This window comes from Sander lucioperca, chromosome 9 (genome assembly GCF_008315115.2).
Source record: "Sander lucioperca isolate FBNREF2018 chromosome 9, SLUC_FBN_1.2, whole genome shotgun sequence".
Classification (NCBI taxonomy): Eukaryota; Metazoa; Chordata; class Actinopteri; order Perciformes; family Percidae; genus Sander; species Sander lucioperca.
In genome coordinates, this window is record NC_050181.1 from 17,798,920 (window position 1) to 17,826,286 (window position 27,367).

The following is a 27,367-nucleotide window of genomic DNA, read 5'->3' on the forward strand; positions in this document are numbered from 1 at the left end:
AGTCCCCCCCACTTTCCAAAAAACGTTTGTGTGTGTGTGCCCCCACCCCACATTCAAATTTGTTTGATATTTTATTTATATGTCTTGGTAATGTGTATACGTTAAACAATAAAGAAAGTAAGACATATTTTTCATACATAGTTTAGTACTATTCTTTATGGAGGAATTTATCATTATGATCAACTGAATTATTTCCTGGATTTTGTATCATCATAGTCCCTAAATGTATGTAGCAATGCAGGAAATGGGAATCAAATGGCGGAGGACCCCCAGACCCTCTGTTTTATGTCCCCCCCACTTCTCAAACCAAAGTTACGCCCTCGCGGTACACACTTTATATTTATGCATGAGCATATGCAGTGTTGTCCATGTGCGAGCCAAGGCGTGTATGAACTATAGATGTTCCGATACCAGAATCAGAAAAGCCTCTGTTACCGCCTAAATTGCTGCTATCGCTATCGGTGAGTACTGGAGGTTATGCACCGATCTGATACCACGTAGTTGAGACCAGAAGAAAATCTACTTTAAAGTAGTTTATTTATGTTCTTTTTCAGTTATGACTGACTGTCAAACTGGATAATAAAAGAAAGTTCTGTGGCGTTCATTTAGTCTGTATCATCATATCACATCCAGACAGGGATAGTAGTATACAGCTGTTAAAACATAATCAAATATATGACACACTAGTATTAGATTGGTACTCGGTATCGGCCGATACACAGGTTCAGGTATCGGAATCAGTATCGGGAAGGAAAAAATGGTATCGGACCATCTCTGGTATAAACGTATGCAGAGTAGCAGCCAGGGCCTCAATGAGCCTTCCTGCCTCGGCTTTTGAAGAGGTTTTTATAAAAAGACACAGGAAACGGAGCAGGGAGGATGAGTGAGCGGACAGAGGAGCATCTAGATCTCCGTCTGCAGTAAATCAGCAGGATTCTGACAGCCAGCCTCACCCTCCACCCTGCCATCTGGAACACATAGAGGAGGACGTCGCACCAACGGGGCCAGCCGCAGAGAGGAAGCTAGGGCTCCAAAGAAAGGACAGGAATTTCCTCTCCAGGATCAGAATGAGAGTCGCTTCAATCGCCAAGACAAGGTTAGAGACTGAGACGGACTGTTGGGGTCTAATCTTTTTTCAAATCAAACAGTAGAAGAGCAGTACTGCATTGTGTCCTTCACATGTTCTGCTGATGTTCCATTACTACTCATTCTAACCACACACGTCTTCTGTTTATTCTGAACAACCTCAACCGCTGTAAGATGGCCCTTCACTTCTACATATAAAGGTAGTGAAAAGGTTTCAGATGAGTTATTAAAGAAAGAAAAAAACTAACCTTATTTAAAATCATGTTTAGTTTTCTTTTATAGAAACCTGATAATTGTAATATAATTAATACTACAAAAAACACTGCTTAAAGTGCCTTATCATACATTTGCCTTTTATTGCTCTTGTATAGTTTCCATTTTTACTTTTACTCTTATTTTAGTTGTATATACCTCTTATTATAATAAATATATTTTTTTCATCCATATTTATCTGTACTCATTTCTGTCTTGGGCTTCTGCAACACCTGAATTTCCCCTCTGGGGATCAATAAAAGCTCATCTTATCGTATGCCTTCGATTGATGGTCTGATAGATTTTCTTTCCACCTGAAAAACACACAGAGGAGGTGATTGGAGTTTTTTAGTCCTTAGTAGTGCCTGCAGTCTTCCTCTCAGACTGCATACAGCCCTAACAACCTCCAACAACATGAGAGGGCAACCTCTATGAAGCTATTTTACGTTTACTTTGAGTAAAACACAATAGTTGGTTAGCCATAACGGTTAGATTATCACGTTTCTGGGATGCCTTCGGGTGCAGCAAAGCAGAAAAAAAGAAAATGAAAAAGAAGAAAGAAAACGACAAAGAGAGGCTTTACACAACTTTCTCTCAGCCCCTTCAAATGAGCCTAAAAACGATTCATTAAACTAAAAAAATAAGCATGATAATCATGTGGCTGTTAAAAGTAATCTTGTTCATTCACCAAATAACAAAGTATCCATTTGGAGGGGGGCCGAAAAATGCAGCATGCCTCATGTAATCTTTCCATTTAATCCGGCTCTGTCTACACATAATATGATTTGCTTCTACAACAACTCAATTTCCCCTTGAAAGCTTTCCTTATTGTCAAAATTTTGTTGAGTGTGTCATACAGAGGCATCCAACAAACAACAGACAGAGTTCATATGAATAGCAGTCTATAATTTGTGTGTCAAACATTTCGTTCCAGTAGCGGTGTTGCGGCCCGTCGAGCGTCTGTCTGTTGGCTTCCAGGGAATTACAGATCACAGTAAGAGGAGGTTTTACTTAATGTCAACAACATTAGATCTGTCTCCTGTGCAATTTACTCTCTGTTAATCAGTGTATTTCCTCATACTGCTACTGAAGGAGACGGAGAGCATGGATACAGTATGATATAGAGAAAACGGGAGAAGGAGGAAGAGCCAAAAGTGGATGAAAAAGTGGAACCATTTCAGTATTGGAGTACATATGAGACCTTTCACATCCTAAATGCTTTTAGTGCCTTCTTCATTTGCTTTTAAATACATCTACAACTGACAAACATTCCACTTGACCCTAAGATGATTTTGCTGCACCTGTTTTCAACAAATCTGAATCTGAAACCCCAAGAATATAAATGTATTCATTTTGCTATACTACAGGCAAAAAGGACTAGGGAGGACTGGAAGCAAATGGAGGTACCTACAATTGGTGCTTGGATCAAGAATATGGTGCAATCTATGTCCATGGAGAGACGGACATATATATTGAGAGGAAAATTGTGGGCGTATGAGAAAATCTGGAGGCCATTTGAGGATTTGAGAGGGGAGCTGCTATTGTGATACTGTCACATTTTTGTTGTGGGTTTGGAAAGGGGGGAGGGGGTTGTTGAAAATTGTAATTGCAATGAAAAATTAATAAAAAAACATTGTAAAAAAAGAAAAGAAAAAGAAGCTGTTATGGATAAATGAAGCTATTTTTTTGACATTGATGCTGTTGCACCAATTCTAAAAGTGCCACTTACAGTATATGATTGGGTTCCATATATCATATACTGTCAAATACACAATCACAAAGCCTGACAAACTTATGGCTGATACAACTATACAACTTTCAGAGCAGCACAGTAACATGTGTCAGAACTGTGTTGGCAGTTGATCTGATAAAGGGTCAACACTTGTCATCCAACCTGACTTGGCAACCCTTCCCTTGACCAGGGTTAAATGTGGGTCAGATACTACCTAGTAAAAACTAACATCCTTAAAAGTAAGACATCTCTAATGGATGGGCATTTAAACATTTAATATGTACATGATGCATGCACATGTCAGACCAACCTTGGGCTTGGTGGTGTTGTCCTCCTTAACAATGGTCCACTCATCTCCGTCCAGGCTGTGTCCCACCCTGAACCTCTTCATGAAGACGTTCCTGTCGCGGTGTTTCCCTCCCTGGATCACCACGCCGCTCACCATCTTGTCCTGGCCCAGATCCACCTGCCAGGGAGGACGAGGAAGGGAAACAATGCTTGGTTTGACTAAATGATGAGCGGACTTAACTGACTAACAGACAGACAGGCAACCTGATTCTCACTTGTAAAGTTCCGAATTAACCTAATATTGACAACGTTTCATTTACGGGATTGTTCAGGTGCCGCCAAAAATTCTGCCGGAAGTCCCTTTCTTTTTGGCCGGATGTCCGTCCCCTTCTTCTTTCTTTGTGTTGGCGTTCTAATCTCTGGTGGATTTGTGAGGACTATGGTTAACTGCTCCTCAGATCTCTGCAGCGTAAATCCAGACAGCTAGCTAGACTATCTGTCCAATCTGAGTTTTCTGTTGCACGACTAAAACTACTTTTGAACGTACACATGTTCCACCAAAACAAGTTCCTTCCAGAGGCTATTTTACAGAGGCACCATCATTGAGTCCGCTGCCCAAGACGATTGTGATTGGTTTAAAGAAATGGCAATAAACCAGAGCACGTTTTTCTCCCATCCCGGAATGCTGTGTGGACTAGCCAGACCCTCCTCCGTAGCGCTGCGGAGGAAGGTCTGCAATGCGAGACTAGTATGAACCCCACCTGTAGCCACTCGTTTCTGAAGGGCTGCTTGGTTTGCTGCCCGGTCCAGCCCGATCTCCCCGTCAACAAGCGGGCGTTTTCAGCCACCCAGCCCCGGTCGGCGTACGACGAAGCGCTGATCTGAGCGTCTGAGATCTGGCCTGACACCATCCCCAGCATCCCTGAACAGGGGTAGTCTGGAGAGAGAGAGAGAGAGAGAGAGAGAGAGAGAGAGAGAGAGAATGAGGGCAGTGGTGGGTTAGAAACTTTTAAAAGGCGTACAGTATGATAAGGAAGGCTACTGCCATCCTTATCATGCTTTAGTCAGCAGTTTTAGTCGATGGCCTCTGGCCACTGCTGCAGTGTTTAAACTCAAGAGTAAAAACACCAGAGACTCATTTATCATATCTGGGAGCATGCTTGAACATGGAATAATGTAGGGTTTTGTACATATAAATATGTATGAGGTAGAGCTAGGCGATATGGAACAAATCAAATATCACGATACTTTTGACCAAATTACATTGATGTCGATAATGTAGGGTTGACTATTGGTGCTTTCACAAAATATTTACACAATGAGAGTTTTGATAAATAATCACCAATAATGTGGATACAAACAATAAAACAGCTAGTTAGTCTGGTAAGTTCAGAAAATGACATCACTTTACTGTAATGAAGCCTTTAAAAACTTGTGTCATATCTCGATATCTCGATATTACAATATCCAAAATTTAAGACGATATCCAGCCTCATATATCGATGTTGATATAATATCGATATATTGCCCAGCCTTAGTTTTTTACTGTTTTTTACTGTTACTATTTCCATTCATACCGATAAAACTACGAGCACTGGTATGACTGCTCTATACTCAAAAGTGCAAATGGTTCTGTTTATACTTCATAAGGTGTCTGCATACACAGAGGTGTTCACATTTTTTGTGTGCACCAGTTTTATTTCCAATTTGAGTTATACACGTCCGTAATCATTTGCATTGCTTATTTCACAATATCGATGACTTATTTTTTACTTATTAAGACATTGCAGATGCTCAAAGGCTTCTTGGCGACGTTTCAATGCCCTTCATGAGAAGTCAAAGTTGCCAATGCTCTGAATGAGCCAGTACATAAAGACTCACTCCCTGTCCTGCAGTCTGTATTGGAGTGAAATATGTCATTCATTTGCTTGTATGCGGTTGTCATCCAGGCTATTGTTGCACTCCCTTTCATGTGTCACTTTTGAATTTTTCTTTTTGTAACAGGGTTACAAGGTGCACAATACTGTACATCCATTAGCAGACCGAGGTGTTCACATGTTTGTCGGCACAGAGTGTATGATTTGTGCTTCGGTATTACTACTTCTCCTACTGTTCCTACTCTTCCAAAGGCCGTGTTCAGACTAACAATTGCTTCTTAATAGAGGCTGTTCAGAGCAAAAACAGCCCCACGTAACAGAAATTCAAAGGGCAACATTGCTACAGGTACAAGTGAGATGGTGAGATATGATCCAGGAAGTCCAGTTTGAGTACCAGATGGAGCAGTTTGAAGTCTTATCAAATGCCACAGCACTTAGTGTTAGTTACTGAAGAATTGAGAGACGTTAGCTGTGCTTTTTGTTTTCTCGGAATGAAAAAAGTTAATTTAACTCTAAAGTATGTGGACACAATGGTCTGGTCACTGCAAGCCAAATTGAGTCCATTATCCACAACAAGCTAGATCTAATATCCGGAACCAAACCGTTGTGGTCTCAGTGTGGTATTAGTATTTGACAAATGCTTCCAGACTTATATCTGGGGCTTAACAACAGCTCCTAAGGACGTTCATTCCTCCACAATGTGAATATACAGCTACTCAGTGTTCTTTATGGAAGCCCCCTACAGTACTGTCTGTGTGTGTTCCTGTATTTCCATGCTTATGAGTACAAAACGTACCCCCAGGGGTAGAAATGAATGGTTTAAATGAGCAAAAGGGAGCTTGTCTTTCCTGTATTTTATTACTTTTTTAAATTGCAGGATTTGGATAAGTTTAGTTTAGGATTACATACAGAAATGGGATAAAATGTTGGTCAAAATGAGGAAGTTTAAGGTTACAGGTTTGGGAGTGAATGATAGTTCAGTACTTGCACACCGCACACGCTTTCCCAGTTGTGTCATTATGACTCCTGAATCACCTGTCTAGCACTGTTTTCCGATGAGTTAGAGCCGAATATCTACGTTATGGAGCGCTCCTGCTGAGAGTTGCTTGTAGCACATCAAGGACTGAGGCTCATATAATGTTAGGGGAGGAGTAATGAGGCATGATTTTCCTCTGCTCCTCAGTAATGAATAACGGTGTCCCTCTGCAGGAGTTTGCACTCGCCATGGAAGCGGTGATTATTTTAAATCAACAGAGAGCAGCAGGAGGTTTTCATTCGCCAGCCAAAAAGATGTTAGTTTGATTCACGATGTGCAAAAGTGAGAACATTGTATGCATCCCAGGGTTAGGAGAGTGCACGTAATGTCTGTAAAAGAACGTTTGTCTTTGTAAAATCGTATTGCAGTTGTGAAAAGTAAAGTCCTAGTTTAACATAGTAACTTGTATTTGCAAAAGTTCCTCGATTGTTAAGAAAGTTAAAATTGTGTACTTTTCACAACATGTATTGTTTAAATTTGGATGTTACATTAAATAATATACATTTATGGATGGAAAATTGTGAGCTTTAGTGTGGTTATTGTTTTCTGTTTACCAAAAACTAAGCCAAAAAGTGAATTTTCTTTTTTTTGAAAAATTGAAAATTGAAAATTGTTTTTGCATGTATCATGTGGGGAGAGGGAAAATTAATTAAGAAAGAAAATGCACAACATATGTGAATGAATTGTGATTCCAGTGCCAGAGTTATTGAAAAAACATAAATCAATGCATCAAGAGTTAAAGCTGGGTGCGTAGCTTGGCATCATACAGACTGTGTGTGTGAGTGCGTGTGCTGGGAGTGTCGGGTTACCTGACGTTCTGCAGCCGTAGATCTCAAAGCGCATGCAGATGCCTTGCTCCCAGGACATGGGGCGCACGCGGATGTAGCGGGCCAGAGTCTGTTTGGGGAAGAAGGAGCGAGCTTCGTCTGTCGGGTTGTGGTTCCCCTGGAAGATCTGAACACAATATTACAGTTCAGTGCTTAGGCTACTGCGCTACTTCTTCTGACTGTTGTTACCACAGATGGTTTTTATATTACTACTACTACTTTAACTAACACTGCCACTATGAATATTACTACTACTACTTTAACTAACACTGCCACTATGAATATTACTACTACTACTTTAACTAACACTGCCACTATGAATATTACTACTAATACTTTAACTAACACTGCCACTACGAATATTACTACTAATACTTTAACTAACACTGCACTAGGAATATTACTACTACTACTTTAACTAACACTGCCACTACGAATATTACTACTACTACTTTAACTAACACTGCCACTATGAATATTACTACTACTACTTTAACTAACACTGCCACTATGAATATTACTACTACTACTTTAACTAACACTGCCACTATGAATATTACTACTACTTCTTTAACTAACACTGCCACTACGAATATTACTACTACTTCTTTAACTAACACTGCCACTACGAATATTACTACTACTACTTTAACTAACACTGCCACTATGAATATTACTACTACTTCTTTAACTAACACTGCCACTACGAATATTACTACTACTACTTTAACTAACACTGCCACTACGAATATTACTACTACTACTTTAACTAACACTGCCACTACGAATATTACTACTACTACTACTTTAACTAACACTGCCACTATGAATATTACTACTAATACTTTAACTAACACTGCACTACGAATATTACTACTACTACTTTAACTAACACTGCCACTATGAATATTACTACTGCTACTTTTACTAACACTGCCACTATGAATATTACTACTAATACTTTAACTAACACTGTCACTATGAATATTACTACTAATACTTTTACTAACACTGCCACTACGAATATTACTACTGCTACTTTTACTAACACTGCCTGCCACCCCTTGAAGATAAGAAAATACTAGCACTATGAATATTACTACTGCTACTACTTTTGAAGCTGGAATTATTGAATGTTTTCTTAAAAAATGACTTAAACGATGAATGGATTATTATAGTGTATAATATAAGTAGTTCTGATTCTGATTCTACTATCACTACCACTACTTACTATCACTGCCATCAGTACTACTACAGTACTTTAACAGCATTGTCACTACTACTACTGCTGCTACTACTGAAGCAAATGCTGCTGCTGCTACCCCTTTTGACAATAGTACTACTTCTATTGGTAGTGAAAACATTGCTGGTACTTGATATTTTACCACTGCTACTGCAACTCCTGCTGATGCCGAGTCATCCGCTGTGGCAGCTACTGTCTCCACTATCACTACGGCAACAGCAAAAACCCCACTGGCCTTTATATGCTGCTACTACTGTGATTACTCCTGCTTCCTCCACTATTAGTATCACATGTGCTACTTCTGTTGCTACTGCTAATACTCCGGTGTTGGAAATGCTTTTTGTATTCAGGTTGCCCATGACTACAGTGTGTCGTAGTACTGCAACACAGCTCATCCAGCTGCAGCCTTTTCATTACTTTCAGCATTGTGTATAACAGTAGCCTTTATTCTATTAAGCAGTGGTGGAATGTAACTAAGTACATTTACTCCAATACTGTACTTCAGTCAAAATGTTGAAGTACTTGTACTTTACTGGAGTCTTTTCTTTTCATGCCACTTTCTACTTCTACTCTGCTACATTTCAGAGAGAAATATTGTACTTTTTACTCCACTACATTACTGACAGCTTTAGTTACTAGTTACTTTACACATTAAGATTTCTGCACACAAAACACATGTAGTTTATAAAATCTGATGTTTGATTCTAAAGTAAACTAGCCAACAATATAACGGCTACAAGTCCAGCTGAGATGATTAGACCATTAAACACACAACTGGTTGGATCCTTTACACTTTCTACAATGGGAGGAGAGTTCTGCATCTTAGTACTTTTACTTTTAATACTTTAACTACATTTTCCTGATGATGCTTACATACTTTTACTTAAATAACATTTTCAATGCAGGACATTTACTTGCAACAGAGTATTTTTACAGTTATGTATTAGTACTTTTACTTCAGTAAAGGATCTGAATACTTCTTCCACCGCTGGTATTAAGGTAGTTTATTCCTCCGGCTCAAATCTATACTGCTATTCAAAAAGCCTTAAACACTGCACAAATAGCCAGATAACGTGTATAATAATCAGCTGACTGTAAATAAACTCCTAGGTAGAGCAGAATGTGGTTTGACCCCGACTCGTGACTTAAGACTCTTGACTTTTAACTTTCATTTGAAATAACTGGCAAGCTGCTGTGCTCTAACAGAACAAAAACAGAAGTGAAACTGGCTGTTCAACGTGAGGCATTGGAGTAACCTGGATAACTCTTCAGAAAAGAAATGAGAAAACGTTTTAAGGCTCTGACACACCAACCCGACGACTGACCGTCGGCAGAAAAGGCAGACTGATCAGTCCCCCCGACTTGGTCAAAAAAGTGCCTCAGAACACACCAAAGAGACGCCGACTTGAGCGTACGTTCTGTGCGTGAACACACCGAACAGACTCGAGTCACCGACCTCGCCAGACTGTCCGACGGCCGATAATCGGGTTGGTGTGTCAGCGCCTTTACCACTTACACTTATGTGTAATTTGCCTTGGTGAAAGGTGCGTACATAAACAAACAAACAAACTGACATATTCAACATTAATATGAAATAAACAATAAATACAGGAAAACAAAATAAAACAAAATAACTGTTGCATAGGAAAGAAAAAAAAGGCTGAATGGGTTGAGTGCAGGATTTGCAATGGCTGGATTTAAAAGGAGTTGAGACTTTGACATGATGCTGGTTTGTTTGTACTTGTACCATGTCTATCAACATGTCCTGTAATGAAAAACTCTGGAAGCTATCAATTTATCTCCGCACCAGTGTCACTGAGACGACTTCCAGACCAGTGTTCCTCCACAGAAATGCATTCTGATTTTGATGAGACTTTCAGCGCACTCATTTCAGTCAAGGCTCAGATTAGTGATGCTGCCAAATGCTGTCAGCCCTGGAAAACACTGATTCAGCCATCCTCACAGAGTCACTCATTACTGGGGGAATGTAACTATGTACATTTACAATGATTAGACCATTAAACACACAACTGTTTCTAAAATGTGAGGATTCTTCTGCATTGAGTACTTTTACTTTGAATACTTTAAAGGTCCTATGACATGCTGCTTTTTGGATGCTTTTATATAGGCCTTAGTGGTCCCCTAATACTGTATCTGAAGTCTCTTTTATATAGGCCTTAGTGGTCCCCTAATACTGTATCTGAAGTCTCTTTTATATAGGCCTTAGTGGTCCCCTAATACTGTATCTGAAGTCTATTTTATATAGGCCTTAGTGGTCCCCTAATACTGTATCTGAAGTCTATTTTATATAGGCCTTAGTGGTCCCCTAATACTGTATCTGAAGTCTCTTTTATATAGACCTTAGTGGTCCCCTAATACTGTATCTGAAGTCTCTTTTATATAGGCCTTAGTGGTCCCCTAATACTGTATCTGAAGTCTATTTTATATAGACCTTAGTGGTCCCCTAATACTGTATCTGAAGTCTCTTTTATATAGACCTTAGTGGTCCCCTAATACTGTATCTGAAGTATCTTTTATATAGACCTTAGTTGTCCCCTAGTGGCCTTGACCAACTGCCATGCTTCGCTCGTTTTCAAGCCATGATGTCTCTCTCTCTCTCATGGGTGAGCCAAATTCTCTGGGCGGGCAAATCAGAGAAAGGGGAGGTAACCTTTCCCCTTATGACGTCATAAAGGGAAGATTCCAGATCGGCCCATCTGAGCTTTCATTTTCTCAAAGGCAGAGCAGGATACCCAGGGCTCAGTTTACACCTATCACCATTTCTAGCCACTGGGGGACCATAGGCAGGCTGGGGGAACTCATATTAATGTTAAAAAAACTCATAAAGTGACATTTTCGTGCCATGGGACCTTTAAGTACATTTTTCTGGGGTGACCTCTGGCTCATCCAGTAGAGTGTGCACCCCATGTAGGCTAAGTCCTTGGCAGTGGCCCGGGTTCGAATCCAACCCGCTGCCCCTTGCTGCATGTCGTCCCCCCTCTGTGACCCCTTTCCTGTCTTCAAGCTATCCTATCATTTAAAGGCCATAAAAGCCCCAAATAAATCATCTTTAAGTACAATTTGCTGATGATGCCTTTATACCTTAAGAAACATTTTCAATGCAGGACTTATACTTGTAACAGAGTATTTTTTCCAGAGTATTTTTTACAGTATTAGTACTTTGACTTAAGTAAAGGATGTGAATACATCTCCCACCACTGCTCATCCTTACCTTCTGCTTGGAGCCCTCCTTCATGGTGACCCAGTCCTCTCCATTGGAGCTCAGATCCACTTTGTAGGAGCGGACATAGTAGTGCTTCTTGGTCTCTTTGGAGATCGCTCCCTGTGTCCCGATAGCTGTGACGAATCGCAGAAATCCCAAGTCCACCTGGAAACACAGGAAATACAAGGTCAACGGAAGAATTCAGACAGGATTAAAGGCGAGGTTCGGACCTTCTGGTACTCATTTGACAAAAATGAAATCATGATTTGATTAATGAAATCTATTCACATATTTAGTCAGCTGTAACACCTGAAAACAATATGTTACAAATAAGAGTGTGTCAGAAGTAGTTAGCGAGCAAGAAAAGAAGCCTTAACTAAAGTAAGCTAAAAGTTATGTATAAATAGTCGAAATATAGAGGTTAAAGTTATGTATAAACAACCAACCTTTGCCACTCATAAGTGGTAGCAAACTGTTGGCCAAACTGACTTAAACACTGACATCCGCTTTTATATAAGTAATAGTGTTGAATAAAATCAAGTTTGAAATGAATTTGAATTAACTCATTTTTTGGAATGTATGTATAAGAAAGTTGGGAACCACTGGCCTCGAGGTAAAAGAAGTAGATTTGTGATCCAAAACTCCAGTTGGAGACAGCAAATGAGAAATGCTTTCCCCTTCTTAGTACTGTCAAAAAGCTTTTAAGAAAGGAAATGAAAGCCTGAATTTGCAAAAAATGAATTTTTGAAGCCTGATTAAATCCCAGGCTGCTCAAGCATAAGATTGTGATTGTTCGAGGCAGATTTTAAAGTGTCAAAGTGTGCAACTGCATCAAAAGGAAGAAGAAAAAATGTCTCAAGTTTTTTACAAACAAAATATAATATGAAAGTTTAATGAATTGCTTAGTCCCAGCTTCTACATAAAGAGCCAAAGCATATTATTTTCTTTACAGTAAAATACAACACTGGCTTGCACCATGTTTCACTTAAAGCACATGGGAAACAAGAGGCTCAGATCTCATTAATTATACCGTGATCCGTCCATAAGCAGACAGTGAAAAATCAGAGCAGGACGCTGGAGAGAAAGGCAGCACCGCTTCTTAAGACGACCGCCTCCCTGACACAAAACAAAGAGCTTTACAGGAACATTATGCAGTCATATACTCCACAACTAAACTGCTTAGAGTTGTAAGGCATGAGTACTCTCCTCAATCATGTTCTCTTCCATAACATCTCCATGGTGAGAAACACTAGTCCTCTCGATGTAAAATTTACAGTAAAAAGAGAGAAAACATTTCTTAGGTGATTCCCTTTGGCTTGTTATTGACATTTTATTATAAACAAAACTCCCTTTTCCTAGAAATGGATGGAGCGTGACATTTGATTTAGGTCATGTGTTTAATTCAGGCCTGTTGAGTCAGAGATGCACTGAGGTTTGAGCCTCAGGCTGCTGATCCACAAGGATGTCTAGAAGAGTCTCTGTGTGTGTGTGTGTGTGTGTGTGTGTGAGTGAGTGTGTCAGAGAGAGAGAGAGAGAGAGAGAGAGAGAATGAGTGAGTGTGTGGGAACCAGCTCAGGATCAATTTTATGGTTGTCCACGAGCATCACTAATGACTATTGTGTGACCTGTGGTGTGTGTGTGTGTGTGTGTGTGTGTGTGTGTGTGCGTGTAAGAGGTTGTGTCAGAACAACAGCAGATTTTGTAAGAGTAAATAAGGACTAAATACATAACAGCTGGATTTAAAAAAAAAAAACAGAAGTATTGTGGGTTTAGGTGAACAACATGGTACACTGTTTCACCCTGGTTTATACTCCAGAACATGAAAAGAGTCAGCTTAATAAAACTAAATATACAAGTTTTTCTGAGATCTAAAGTAGAGTAGTGCAGAGAGGTCCCGGTTAGCCTAACTTAGCACAAAGACTGCAAGCAGGAGGAAACTGCTAGCCTGTGACTGTGGATAAACCCCCCGTAATTCTTGAATTTAATAGTGGCTATCTCGCTAACTTGATAAGGGGTCATCCCTATGTTCCCAGGGTCCAATGTTCCAAGAGTCCAATGTTCCCAGGGTCCAATGTTCCAAGAGTCCAATGTTCCCAGGATCCAATGTTCCAAGAGTCCAATGTTCCCAGGGTCCAATGTTCCAAGAGTCCAATGTTCCAAGGGTCCAATCTTCCAAGAGTCCAATGTTCCAAGGGTCCAATCTTCCAAGAGTCCAATGTTCCAAGAGTCCAATGTTCCAAGAGTCCAATGTTCCAAGGGTCCAATGTTCCAAGGATCCAATGTTCCAGGGTTCAATGTTCCAAGGATCCAATGTTCCAGGGTCCAATGTTGCAAGGGTCCAATGTTGCAAGAATCCAATGTTCCAAGGGTCCAGTGTTCCAGGGTCCAATGTTCCAAGGGTCCAAAGGTCTTGATATAAACTAACATTGGAAGAGACTGGTAAGAGCTATCTTCGCAGTTCAAATAGCAAACAAATGAAAGGAGATGGACGTTTCTTCTTTCATTTGTTGTAAAACTCTGTTAATCCAGTGTGGAGATATCAATGTCGAAAGAAAAGTAAAAATAAAAACTTCCTCATTCGCACATTTGAGTAGGCTATAAGCTTGATAAAACATGTAACATTCAAAAAGACAAGCAGTTTATTCCTGCTTCCAGTCTTTGTGCTAAGCTAATCTTAACGCGTCCTAGATCTCTGTAATGACAAAGATGAAACGGTTATCACCCTCTTATGTGACTTTGTAGGATAACAAACAGCAAGCATATTTCCCAAAATGTCAGAGGGTAAGGTCAATATGTCAGGGTTAAACCTCAACCAACTCTTAGTCAGCTACAGTAAGAAGCTAGTTAATGTTGGCACAGAACCATATACTGCACAAAACCGCAATCACTAAAGATTATGAATTCTCAGTCACAAAAAAAAAAACACACACAAATGAACCAGAACAAAGGTTAAGGTTTCCATGTCACACATCTGGAAACTCAGTTGTTCACAGCCATTATCTTAAAACTTAAATGAATTCTGTCATTATGCCAAACATACAGTTCATAGAAAACCAAGCATCACTTTAAGTAGGCTACAGCTTTTAACATTATTATGTTAAGTACTTTGTTGGTAATCTTTATTCCAACAGTGAATATCTCCTCTTACGATAAAGTGCTGCTGGAAACTTTATTCAACCTCCACCTGCCATTTGTTAGTTTTTTTTCTCTCTCACAAATATATTTTTAACTCTCAAAAACTCTACAGACCCTGGTGGTTTTCTGCTTAAACAAGGCGATTAACTGTCACATGTTAAAATAGCCAACATCTCTCTGGTGGCTGAAAGGAATTTACTGTATGACTCGACTGACTAAACACATTGTCTTGTGTGTGATTGAGTTAAAATGATTTGCCAGACTTCCTAAAAATAGAGAGAATTCCACCATATAAAACGTCCATCCAAGTGTTTTAATCTAGTTTTTGGCTTTAAATCAAATCGCGGTGTAACTTGTTTTACGTTTTTAAAAAATAAACTACTATAACCATCCTTATTTCACCAGCAGTTCAAAGAAATTGTTAAAATAAGTTACTCCAAGTGAAATCACAGTGACATTACCGCATCTCGTGGTCATAGTTTCCCCAGTTTCCTCACGAAATTATGATCCAAGGGCTAAATAACAGATAAAAAAAAGTCTTGTTCAGTTGGCTGAGGTACTTTTATCTCACTGCAGCAAAGAAACGTCCAGAAACATGACTGATGAAAGATTACTAAAACGATAGTTATCATCAAAGAGAGTGCTAGTGATAACAGAAAGCCTTCCAGCGGTCTTTTTTAAATCAGTGACTCACATACATACCCGTCCAGAAATCTTACATCTTAAATTAAGAATACTTCAGCAGGTCAGAATGGAGCTCCATTATCACATTAAGTTCCTCCAAACTGCATTAAGGCATGAATGGGAATCCATTTATTTCCATAACTGTGTATTTAATGAGGTGACCCTCCATTTCATTCCACTTTAACTAAACAAAATTGCTTGTTTGTTGAGTTTGGAAATTATCAGTTGCATATAAAAATACACAGCACTTCAGTATGTGGGCTGCCTGTGATATATGGTGTGTAATTATACAACCATAGAGACGTTACCATGTGATACTGTACATGGGAAGGGACCCGAGGCCATTATTTAACTTCTCCCACTGCTGCTTTTTCAGGAGAAGAACAAGAAGAAAATAGCTTCCCGTGGGTTTGTGTGGGCTCTGTGACTGACAGCAAGACCCCTGGGAAACGTTGTTTTGTGGGATCGCTCGCCGGCGTTCCCAGCTGCCTTCTGATCTACATTCCCACAGGATGTGTCACGCGAACGCAACACACACTGTATGTAACAGAGACAGTGTGTATAGTAGGTGTTGTTGTGAAATGTAACAAACATGGGACTGGATCATTTCTGTTGGTCATTATAGCATCAAGAGTTGAGTTTAGAAATGCAGTAAAGTGGCTTCCAGTCATCTTAGCTTGTGACCCTTTATTAAAATGAAGCAATGCATTACAGGTCTGCTGTGTGGACATGCGCTGTTCAACCAAAGAGTGTTGCTATCTTAGATTGGTTAATGCTTGAGGCTATTTAGAGGCATCAAGAGGTGAAAGTATCCCAAGAAAAAAGAGAAAGGTCAGAAAAAAGATTTTTTTTTTGTGAAACGGTATATTTTTTTCTTCCTTATGCTTTGAATCATCTTGTGACCCCTTACACTGTAAGAAAAATGTCCTGGCAGAAAATTACCACTACCTTTTCCGCTAAACATTTCTATTAATCCAAAGCCTGAAAATTCTGTAGATTTACAGTATATACTCTGTACCTTTAAACGGACATTTCTGTTAAAGCTATAGTGCGTAGTTTCTGTCTCCCCCATGAGGAATTCTAAGTAATGACAAAAAAAAACTGTCAGCGCGTCCACATGATACAAGCCTTCCCTGACCGCGCACCACACACCCCCCAACCATCCTCCACGCAAAAACATGATGGACTCTTCAGAAGAGGTCATTATCTTCACTCAAGTTTCTGTGTGGGAAAGTCACCGGACGCCACAATCTTCTGAACATAGTCACACTGAGAAATCCAGAGAGAGTTGTGTGGAGCTGATAGTGTCATGGCGTTTTTCCGCTACATGGTACCTGCTTGACTCAGCTCGGCTGCGGTGCCCCGTCCTCCTTTTTCCATTGCAGATTTAGTACCGCGTCATGCGTGAGGCGAGCGTGGCTGGTCGTCATAGTGACGCCGCAGGAAACTGCCGGGACCTAATGCGACACACACACACAGAACGTGGAAGGTGTGTTGTTTTTGATTCTCTGCATGTGGCTGTTTACCAGAAGACACATTTAGTTTCTAAAGAAGATGGAGGCAGCAAAAAAACACACAGCTGGCTAAACTATTTAAAAATGGTGGGTTTGTTCAGGACACCCCCGTCTGTCGCTATAGCAATGATGACGCAGTGATTAGTGACAATTCTCTCTGACCAATCAGAAGTCTGCAGGTTTTCACGTCACCTTTTGGTATCGCCTCAGCTCGCTTGGAACCTCGACAGAGGTGATACTAAATAAAGTATGTGTTGGCAGATACCAGGGACTTTTTATCAGAATGGAAAACCAAAAAAAAGCTGAGTAGAGTCGAGCTGAGTCGAGCAGGTACCATGCTAGGAAAAACGCCATTAATTAGCTTTGTAGCAACTCATTTGGCAATGGCTTGAATGCAACAGACGTTCATTAATATCAAAGAGTTACGCACTAAAGCTTTAAAGACAAAATAACCTAAACAAATATGTACAATATAACTGTTTAACAATAAGAAAAGAAAGCTGCACAGTTAAGGCAGGATGTGCAACAACGGTTGAGGGAATATGCAAACATTCAGGATGGTTTGGTTGGTTTTATGCGACAGTAAACGGAATATATTTGGGGTTCCCGAGTACAAATAATCAAGAAAACTGTGGTCATTAAAACTGATAGTAAAAATAATCATTAGTTGTAGCTCTAACTGTGTTTTAAACTGCTGGATTGTAATTAGTTATGTACAATGTGCAATACACTCAGCACTTTTTTTTTTTTTTTTTATTATTTCATCTTATCTCTCTTTATCGTTCTTTATCGTCTTAATTCCGTTGTTATTTAAAATACTTTTCTTGCTGCATACTTTTGGATCTCACACTTTCCTATATTCCCTTTTATTGTGCTCCCTCTGTCACTGATGATTGGCAGTATGAATGTGGGTGTATAGGCTATGTTTTGGTGGACAGTAGAAACTGAATTGTCCTTTGAGGATAAATAAAGCTATCTGTATCTGTATGTTCAACACGATCTGTCTGAAAAGTGAAAAAAACAAACAAGCAGACAATGTTTCAGAGTTTGAATAAAGAGCTGGTGATGTTTCCCCAGTTTAAAAAGGGACAGCCTCAGCTCTTACAGTAGTCCCCGGGCCTGTAGCGGCCGTGCAAAGCTCCATTCTCCAGACTTCCTCTATCAAATGACTACGGCTAATTGCTCTTCCATCTTCTAATTACTCAACACTTGGCAGTGCCTACATTAATTCCACAGAAAATAGTCACACTTAGAGCTTCTTAATGAAGGGAACAAAATGCAGGAAAGGGGGACATAATTCACTCAAGTATGGCTAAATGAGACCGAACAAAAAAATGCTGCTATTTCCTGCCAAAACAGGATACTGCTTTAGCAGTGATAGTAAAAGAAGGAGCCCACTTACTCAAGTCTCATCTGAGGTTTCAGTGTTTACTTAAGAAAGTGCTGCAGTCTGGGGATGCAGGGGATTTCATGGGGAAAGAAAAAGTTTTCACTACTTAGCACTACTCTTCTTATAAAAACGGCATGACTGACAATGTTTTGATGTGTTTTTATTAGCCTTGGAATCACACTCGATTGACATTTTGTTCTATTTCCTACATTCAACATTCCTTTGTGTTCATGTTAGCCATTGTTGCAATGTAACAAAGTACATTCGTTACTCCACTACTTTTCCTAAATAAAATGTATACTTTTACTTCACTGCATTTCCCCTCAGCATCTTCGTTACCCGTTACTTACTACTTAGTGAAAGATTCTTCCTCACAAAAAATTAGTTTTAGTTTTCTTTGTTGATGTCATGACTCTGAATATGATGATTACGAAGGTTTGGAAACCCTGAATATTATGCTTTACTATAAGGAAGCCACAATAAAGTTCATGATCAAAGTTTTTCTTTACTTTCACTTCAAAAAATGAAGGACATTTAATATCAGAAAATTACTTTTGATACTACAGTAAATATCAGATACTCAGGTCAGTATTGCTTTCAAGTACTTTATAAAAGACTGATGTTAGCTGACTTAGTGTTGAGAAGAAGGGGTTGTTTTGTCGTTTTGCCCTAACCAATAATCCAGCCAACATCATTTTCAGTTGACACGGATTTTAGGTGCAATGAATGTGATAAAGAAGTATTATTTCTGTTAATTGACTTACAACAAGTTTTACTTGTATTTGTGTTGGTCTTTTCCACATTTGTCACCATTTTTCTGTTGCTATATATTTTATGGATTGATGAACGTAACTGTTTAGGAAGAGGACATCCCCGTTCTTAATCCCACACACTATGGCCACTGATTGGTCAATTGTTTCTCCAACCAGGGGAAACATAGCCTAGAAATCTGGGCCACCCTAGCGGCAACAAATGTAATTTGCAGCCAGGGTCGTCTAGCAACTCTCCGTTGGCTTGCGAGCTGGAAAAACCAAACTCTAGTCAGGCCAATCACATCGTGTATAGAGTCGGTGGGCGGGCTTAACATAATGATGGCAGAGTTGCAACGGTTCCATGTGAATTCCCTGCTATCTGAAAACAAAGGAAATGGCTGCTGCTTTGGCCACGACTCTGGAAGACTTGGAGTTAAGCTTTTCTTTGAGAAAAGAACAAAGAATGGCACTGAAGTCATTCTTAAAAAAGGAAGATGTGTTCAGAGTTTTGCCGACAGGATACGGCCAAAGTTTAATCTATCAACTAACTCTGCTACCTTCTTCGTTGCTCTGGTTGGTTGTAACGCTATCCTATTGTGTGCAGAGGGAATTTGAAAGACAACCGTTTATCCCGCCCCTCGGATTGAGCCCTGCCAATGGTGAGTTCCCAGACCCAACATCTGGATGTGGGTCTGGCTTGTCAGGCTAGGGGAAACAGCCATCACTGGGCACAATAGCAGACCTACTAGAATCAGGGATCATGTTTAGTGACATGTATACCTTCAAAACTGACACCTTTACATTAATAACAATGTTGTAATTCTTTTTCAAATTTCCGAAATACTTTCTTTTTGCAGCCTTGAGGTTTTTATCCCACCAAAAAAATTTAACACACTAATTAGACGACCCTATCTCCAAAATCGCCAATTAAGGAGGCACAACTTGCTGGAAAATCACAAAATATTGTTTTTGTTTGGAAGTTTTACATGGTTATGTATCTGCTGAGTGGCTTTTATAACCACTGGGCCCATAAAACCTCATTACAGTTGTTAAATGACACTTTGGCATTGATGAAAGAAACAGCAGGAATGTTGTTCTCATTTCTGAAATACTTTCATTTAGCAGCCTCGAGGTCTCTTTCCAGAATGAACATCAGACTAATTAGGTCTCTCCAGTCTTCACTTATTGCATTATAAATTAGATTTATGATTAGCACATGGCAAAGACACTTAACAGTATCTTGTACCTTTTACCTCAAACTAGGAAGTTCAGCACTCTGCTCAACTCTACTTCTCTGTCCCTCATGTTAAGAAAACATTTGGCAAAAGAGTTTTTAAGTTTAAAGCTCCAGCAGATTGGAATCATTTACCTGTTGAATTTAAGATCAATTTCAATATTTGGTATGTTTAAGAATGTTATGTCTTCTCACTTAAAGATGGACTGTCAGTGTTATCAATGATCCCGTCATTCCCTATACCTAGTGTTTATATCTAATGTTCATACCCGATTGTAGTTAGTGAGCGACTCACACTACCGTTTATTAATTATTGGCCATTTTGGCCACCTAGTGGTTGTAATGTTTTGTTGACTCTATGCATGTGTTTTTAGTTTTTTATTTACCTCCCTGTTGCATGTACGTTGTCGTATTGATAATTTTATTTCTATTGTATTTCTATTGCTATATTATTTCTATAATTATTTTCTTTTCTTCCTGACACTCTGTTATGTAATGATTATGATGTATGGGACCCCTTCGAAAATGAGATGATAGTACATTTCAAGGGGTTTATCCTAATAAACAAATTTGAAATACGTCTTTCACCACAGCCACCAACCAAACTCAGACATAGGCCTAACACTTCGTGTTCACCAGTCTGATTTGTGTCATTGACATTTCCTGGGTTTGGAAGTTCACCGAGGCATTCCTCCAGAGGTCTGCTCTGGATAGCGAGACCATTTTAATGCTCTCTGGAGGATCTTTTGTCTTTCAGTTTCCCCCCTGCTCCAACTACGACAACAAACCCCCGCTCACACGGGGCCCAAATGTCTTCTCCAGATGCACATCGCTGAGCTCTTCCTGGTGCCGTCAAAGAGATGCTGAAGACAAACGGCAGGGTGTCTATAAATACCTGAAGCCAGGAGGGGAAGGAAGCCTTTCCTGGGCTTACATCATGGTATTCAATTAGACGTCAATTCACTACAACTTGTAAAGACGCACCTACTGGCCATTTTTGAGCCACATTCGTACGAATGAGGCATTGAAAGTACACTGTGAAAAAAAATTAATTTTACGGAAAATAGATAAAACATTTTTACAGTAGTTTTCAGTTTTTTTAAATTGTGTACAAAAGTCTGTAAAATTCTGGACATTTTAAATTAACAACCCAACTGTTATTTTAAGTATTATGCCAAAAAATAAATCTGTAAAATTACAGTGTTTTGCTGCTAAACCTTGAATGAATATGACTGTAAATGTATTGTTATTGACATTTATTTGATTAGGGCGTTTTACATACATTTTACGTTTTTTGTTTGGCAGCTGTTGCTACCAGTCATTTGACCATTTTTTAACGTTTATTTTTTATATTTTTAAACATTTTTTTTACAGTGTAAGTAATGTTTTGTATCTGATCAGATCTTTTGAGCATTTTTGCAGACAGACGTTTTATTTGTGTATGTTTAAGAGGAGCCATGCAAGTTTCACCTTCGGTGATTTTATTGCAAGAGGTATTTTAGCATTTCTTCTTGAACATTACAGCTAATTCCTCTGTCAATCTTTAAAAATATTTTTTATTTTTATTTAACCAGGAAGTCCCTTGAGATTAAAATCTCTTGAGGGAATTTCTCATTTCGAGGGAGACCTGGCCAACATGGCACACCATTACAAGGTTACAAAATTATAAAATAGAGCATTTCAAAAACAATCAAGCGACAACCAATACATAATACAAATACAAAATGTAATTTAAGGAAGAGTGAAAAATAGGATTACAGATATATGTGAAAGCTGAATAATGAGCTCACTGTCTGCCGCCATGTGAAACTGCCACCGGGTAACCTCACCCCGAAAGAATTATATATAGTAACCTGAAATAGTATCAATAAAATATGAATGCCTTTAAATGAATAATAGAAGTGTTAGCATCGGAGTGGGCGTGCATGCAAGAATTAACAAAGTCATAATTTTCTTTTCAAGTAAGATAAATGGAAAGCCGTAAGGCAAACCATGCTGTGCGGAGTTGGCCACGCACCACACTTAATCAAATAAAATGGAAAATTCTCTTCACAAAAACCACCAGTCATAACTCAAACGCCTCACAGAGTCGGGGGGCAAGCAACAGTATGGGTTCTGAGGCTATAAATCACTGTGGCAGGGGGATGGTCTGCTGTTTCTTCAGGAGGGACTGGCCACTGTGCACACACACACACACACACACACACACACACACACACACACACCAAACTGGACTACAGCTTCCAGCCTCGGGCGTCAGGAGAGAGAGTGTGGGACTGAGAAGTTGCTGGTGCAAATCTCACAACGGGTGACCTGAACGAGGAGTGTCGTCACTTCCTTTAGTATACAGTCAATGTGTCCTTATGGAAAAACTCTGAGAGCTGCTCAGACGCCAACAGCATAATGTTGCTGAGAAGGCAGAAATGGGCACGTCATGTGTGCAAAGACTTGGTAGGTTTTTATTCCAGGGCTTTAAAACAATAAAATCAAGACAATTTGAGAGCTTCTGTACTGTAAATGAATAGAAGGAGCATTTGTTTTAATGTTGGTACAGTAAGAACACAAAGGTGGACTGGAACATGTCAGGGAGGTAAGGGTATAGTACCAGTAAGGGTTTTAAAAAGTATATTTATAGCATGAAAAAGGGGATGGGATCAAACCAAAGTGCAAAAGTCAAAGCCTATGTAAATCTATGCCTATATCAACATACTGTATAATAGTGAAGATGGTTTTGATATGTGCATTTGTGTTAGAGAAGCCTCATATAGTACATATGATCAAAAAAATCTGTAATTTCTTATTTCATTTCTAAAAATGTGTCCTTAAATGTGACAAGAAACACTTTTAGAAAACAATTTGTGCCACTAAGTCACTAAGTACTAAGTAAAAACAAATAATGAAACATTCAGAAGGCATCATTGGTAAATTAACTTTTGTAAAATGAACACTACATATTTTAAGTGTACCGGACAACCTCTCTCTAGATGAACCTATTAGTCTCTATTAAAACACAGTGTTCATATCATTACCTCCCTGAGGGCTCAGCTGTCGGGTCCAGTAGCTAAAAGGAGTCCCCAGACAGACAATAGAGAAACACTACTACTAATCCGGCACCGAGGCCGTCCTCATGTCTACTTCCTGTTTTAACCCCCACAGGAAGGAAGTGAGGGTCCGTTCTTACTGTGAGGGGCATTGTGAGTCTTCCTTTATGAGTTCCTGTCCTGCACAATGGGACAGTCTTGGACTCCAGCCGCACCTTATAGGTCTATCTGATGGGGGCGATCTCACCTAGAGTTAGTTTTCTTTGGTCCAAAAACCATATTACGAAAAGCCCATGCTTGCTGTTTACAAAGCCCAATTATAAATGAGCCAGAACTCTAAAAGTACCAGACGTTTTGGTGAGCTGTCGTCCTGTCAGGGCTGATAATTTAAGAGGGATACAAACAAATCAGTTCCTGGTTCCTTTAATTTTAGCCAAACACGATGGACTGCACTCTCAAGAGCGCAAGAAAAAAAGGATTAGAAAAACAGTTTGGCTTTGTTCATGTGTGCCAAAGATTTCAAGCTTATCGTGAAGACCATATTTGCTCTCTGTTTTCCCTAACTCAGTTGAAATGCTGAGTCATTGCTGCTTATTCTCATACAAAACAGTATTCTGCCATCCAAAAAAACCTAAACTTGGACCTACAGAGATGCTCCAAATTGAGTAAAGACCTGAAGCTCACTTTGACATCGTATAAAATGTATTAAGCAATAGAAATGAAAAACACCCGAACAAATCACAGTAACTGCACCCTGCCACTGAAACTAGCTGGAGAGAAAGCCACAGGCTAAAGCTAAATATACTTTTTTTTTTACCAGTAGCTCTCTCTGTCTCTCTCTGAAAAATATCCATTTTAATGAACTGCCATCTTGTTAACTAAGTTTAAAAAAAACCCACAACCAAATGATGAAGTAGCTAATTCTAGTCATGAAGCTAAATTAGTTTGGCTAAACGATAACTAGCATAGCTTAACAGGCTAACTGCCATCTCAGCTTCTGACGCTGTAGAACTCATGCAATCAGTTGTATTTAATATCACACCATATCTACATTTTTACTGTAGAACTAAACTACCACATACAAAAAACAATAGTGTATGTCTGACTAAATGTTTGAAAAGCAAATTCCATTGTTTCAAACTACAATCTAACAAGAAAAATGCACTGTATGTGCATATTGAATGCAAATTATTAGATATTTCACAATTTATATAGTCATAAACCTTACGATAGATCATAGAAATGCATGTTGGGCTTCTCAGTGCAGCTTTAAATTGCATTGTATCCTACCTAACAAAATTAGAGAAAGCGCCAAATACAAAAAATGAAATGTGTTTAATTTAAAGGTCCCATATCATGCTCATTTTCAGATTCATACTTGTATTTTGGGTTTCTACTACAATATGTTTACATGCTTTAATGTTAAAAAAACACATTATTTTTCTCATACTGCCTGTCTTAAAATACCTGTAGTCACCCTCTGTCTGAAACGCTCCGTTCTCTTCAAAAAAAGCACTTTCTACATATATAGGTTGTTGTGACATCACAACCATACAGAAGTCCTGACGGCTCATTTAAAGGCACAGTTTCTGAATCCTGGCTGTGTGCATTTCTCTGTGGATTGAGCGTTTTGATACTTTCACAGTATTTATATAGCACCTCAATCTGCTTTATACTTTATAATAAAAAAAAGACATGGCAATTTCACTTTTTACAATACGGGACCTTTAAATGCAGCTTGAAACAGAAACAGTTTGTTGTGTCCCTGATGTGTGTACAGAGGCCAACATGACTTAGAAGCCAACCTGACTTCTTCCTTCTCAAACCTGTACAGCAGTTAGTTTAGCCAACTGAATCCTCAAGCAGTAAAAATATATCAAATGTGTTTATAGCTAGAAACACTGGTCTGCTCTATTTCCACATTCAGTGATTGCAGGCTGCTACGTCAGATTTCACAATGAAGACAAGACATGTCAACTGTGCTGGAGAGGCGAATTTGAATAAATAATGCATGTTGTCTTATTTTCTGCTCCTTTTGTGTCTGTATAACATGCAGAGAAAAAGTGTTACAAATGAGTGAACAATATTCAGACCAGATGTGAGCAAGATCTCAGCGGTACATCCAAGTTCGAACTCAGGGAACACGGTTTCTCCATGAATGAGCAAACGTACATTTGGAGATCAGACTCTACAATGAAGACCAGTGTGATGTAATTTCAGTCACAAGAAATTCAAGAATCCTCCCCCATGTGATACCTCGACTTCTAACGTAACCAAACATTACTGACCTGAATCCACTCCCTGACGGTGTCATCAGAGGGCGTCCAGCCGTTCTCCTGGTAGTTGAGGCGCGAGCGTTCAGGGGACCAGTTGGAGTTATACTGGGAGGAGGCAGTGATCTGCTCTGAGGAAATTTCCCCCGACTCCATGCCCAGTGGCTCCATACAAGCAAAATCTGCCAAAGAAAGAAAGCCTCTATTAACAACAAGAGTCCTAAATGATATTTTTTTGAATCACTTTCTGCAGACATTAGCCTCTGATGTGGTGGTTAAAAAGAAGGTATTATCCATTGTACTGTATTTATCATTTTGTGTTGGTAGTTACAGAAAATATAACCATTTTTTTGAATCAACTGATCTCCCAGATGGGTCTCTGTCATAGCAAATGGGTTCAACCAATTAAAGGGATACTTTGCCGATTTTAAACCAGCTCTGTGTCATGTTTGTGTGGGCAGTGTGTTTAAAGATTTTTTTGTGGCATTTTTAGGCCTTTATTTGACAGGACAGCTAAAGAAATGAAAGGGGAGAGACAGGGGGGAATGACATGCAGCAAAGGACTGCAGGTCTGCGTAGAACCCGGGGCCGCTGCGTCGAGGAGTAAACCTCTACATATGGGTGCCCGCTCTACCAACTGAGCTATCCTGGCGCCCGGCAGTGTGTTTAAATGAATGGTGTTTGGTTTCCCTGTACTGGCGCCATGGAGGGAAGCCAAACACCGTTCATCTAAACACACTGCCCACACTGCCATGACACAGAGCTCGATTTAAATCAGCAAAATATCTTTACCTATTTAGACGTTATCAAGGAACATGAAACCCAGATGGATCTAATTCATGACCTCGATCATCTTATCTACTTTGACTATTGTAAAACTAAAATGATGGTCTGTGTGTTTCTTAGATACCAGTGAACATAAAGTATTTGTTCCTAATCACATCGCAGGGTGGCAATCAAGTTTTTATGTCCAAAATATCAACAAATGAGGAGGTAATTATTATTGGATCATAATGGGAAATGTTTGTCATCAAAATCAAACAAACTGCCCCTTGAATATGAGCTTTAAAAAGTTTATTACACACATCATTAGCTGGATGAACTGAATTTCGGTTACTTGGTAATGGCTGATTCTGACAGAAACACCTCTAGTCATTAATCTGTGTTAAAAAGAAAAGTTCATTTTGATGGTTTGAAAAACAAGTGAGCATTGAGTCACCCAGACACTGTAAAGTCAGTATTAAAGAGGCATTTCAAACAAGCTCCTGTGTATGTGGCACTTCATAGGCTGTTTGGTGACACTGGCTTTTGTATAGTATCCATACATTCACACACTCATTCTACGTGCAGACATGTGAGGCTAAAACCCACATTTAAATTTCAAAAACAACCTGCTGTTTTGTTTCAGGGAAGGCCATGATTGGCTAGTATGAACATATAATACTGTAATAGTAATAATATGGATGTAAACAGCTGAAAGTCAGCACTTTATTATTGTTTCAAATCCAGTGTGCTCAAATAAAGAGTCAAAATAACAAAACATACAGTATGTCATTGTCAAAATCACTGTTTGCCAATAATCCCATCAAGAGTGACTTGACAGCTAAACTCACAGCTATCTGATGGCTTTTCTCGAACCACTACTCTATCCTGATACTGCAAGTAAGTATAATCTTCATAACCAATTCATCTTGTTCAATCTTCTTTTATTTATAGAATTATTTCATCCACAAAATGTCAGAAATGGGGACAAATAGCTATCACAACTTCTCAAAGATAA

At 39.3% G+C, this 27,367-nt stretch overlaps 1 protein-coding gene across 1 annotated transcript in view; it reads right to left on the reverse strand.

The window, feature by feature from the left end:
• LOC116044936 (neuropilin-1a-like) overlaps positions 1-27,367 on the reverse strand; it is a 104,421-nt gene that overhangs the window by 28,032 nt on the left and 49,022 nt on the right. The window contains exons 6-10 of the mRNA XM_031292488.2: positions 25,603-25,769; positions 11,574-11,729; positions 7,081-7,225; positions 4,120-4,295; positions 3,381-3,536 (exon numbers count right to left, since the gene is read on the reverse strand). Coding sequence (XP_031148348.1) covers positions 3,381-3,536; positions 4,120-4,295; positions 7,081-7,225; positions 11,574-11,729; positions 25,603-25,769 — 800 coding nt within the window. The remainder of the gene's footprint in view (positions 1-3,380; positions 3,537-4,119; positions 4,296-7,080; positions 7,226-11,573; positions 11,730-25,602; positions 25,770-27,367) is intronic.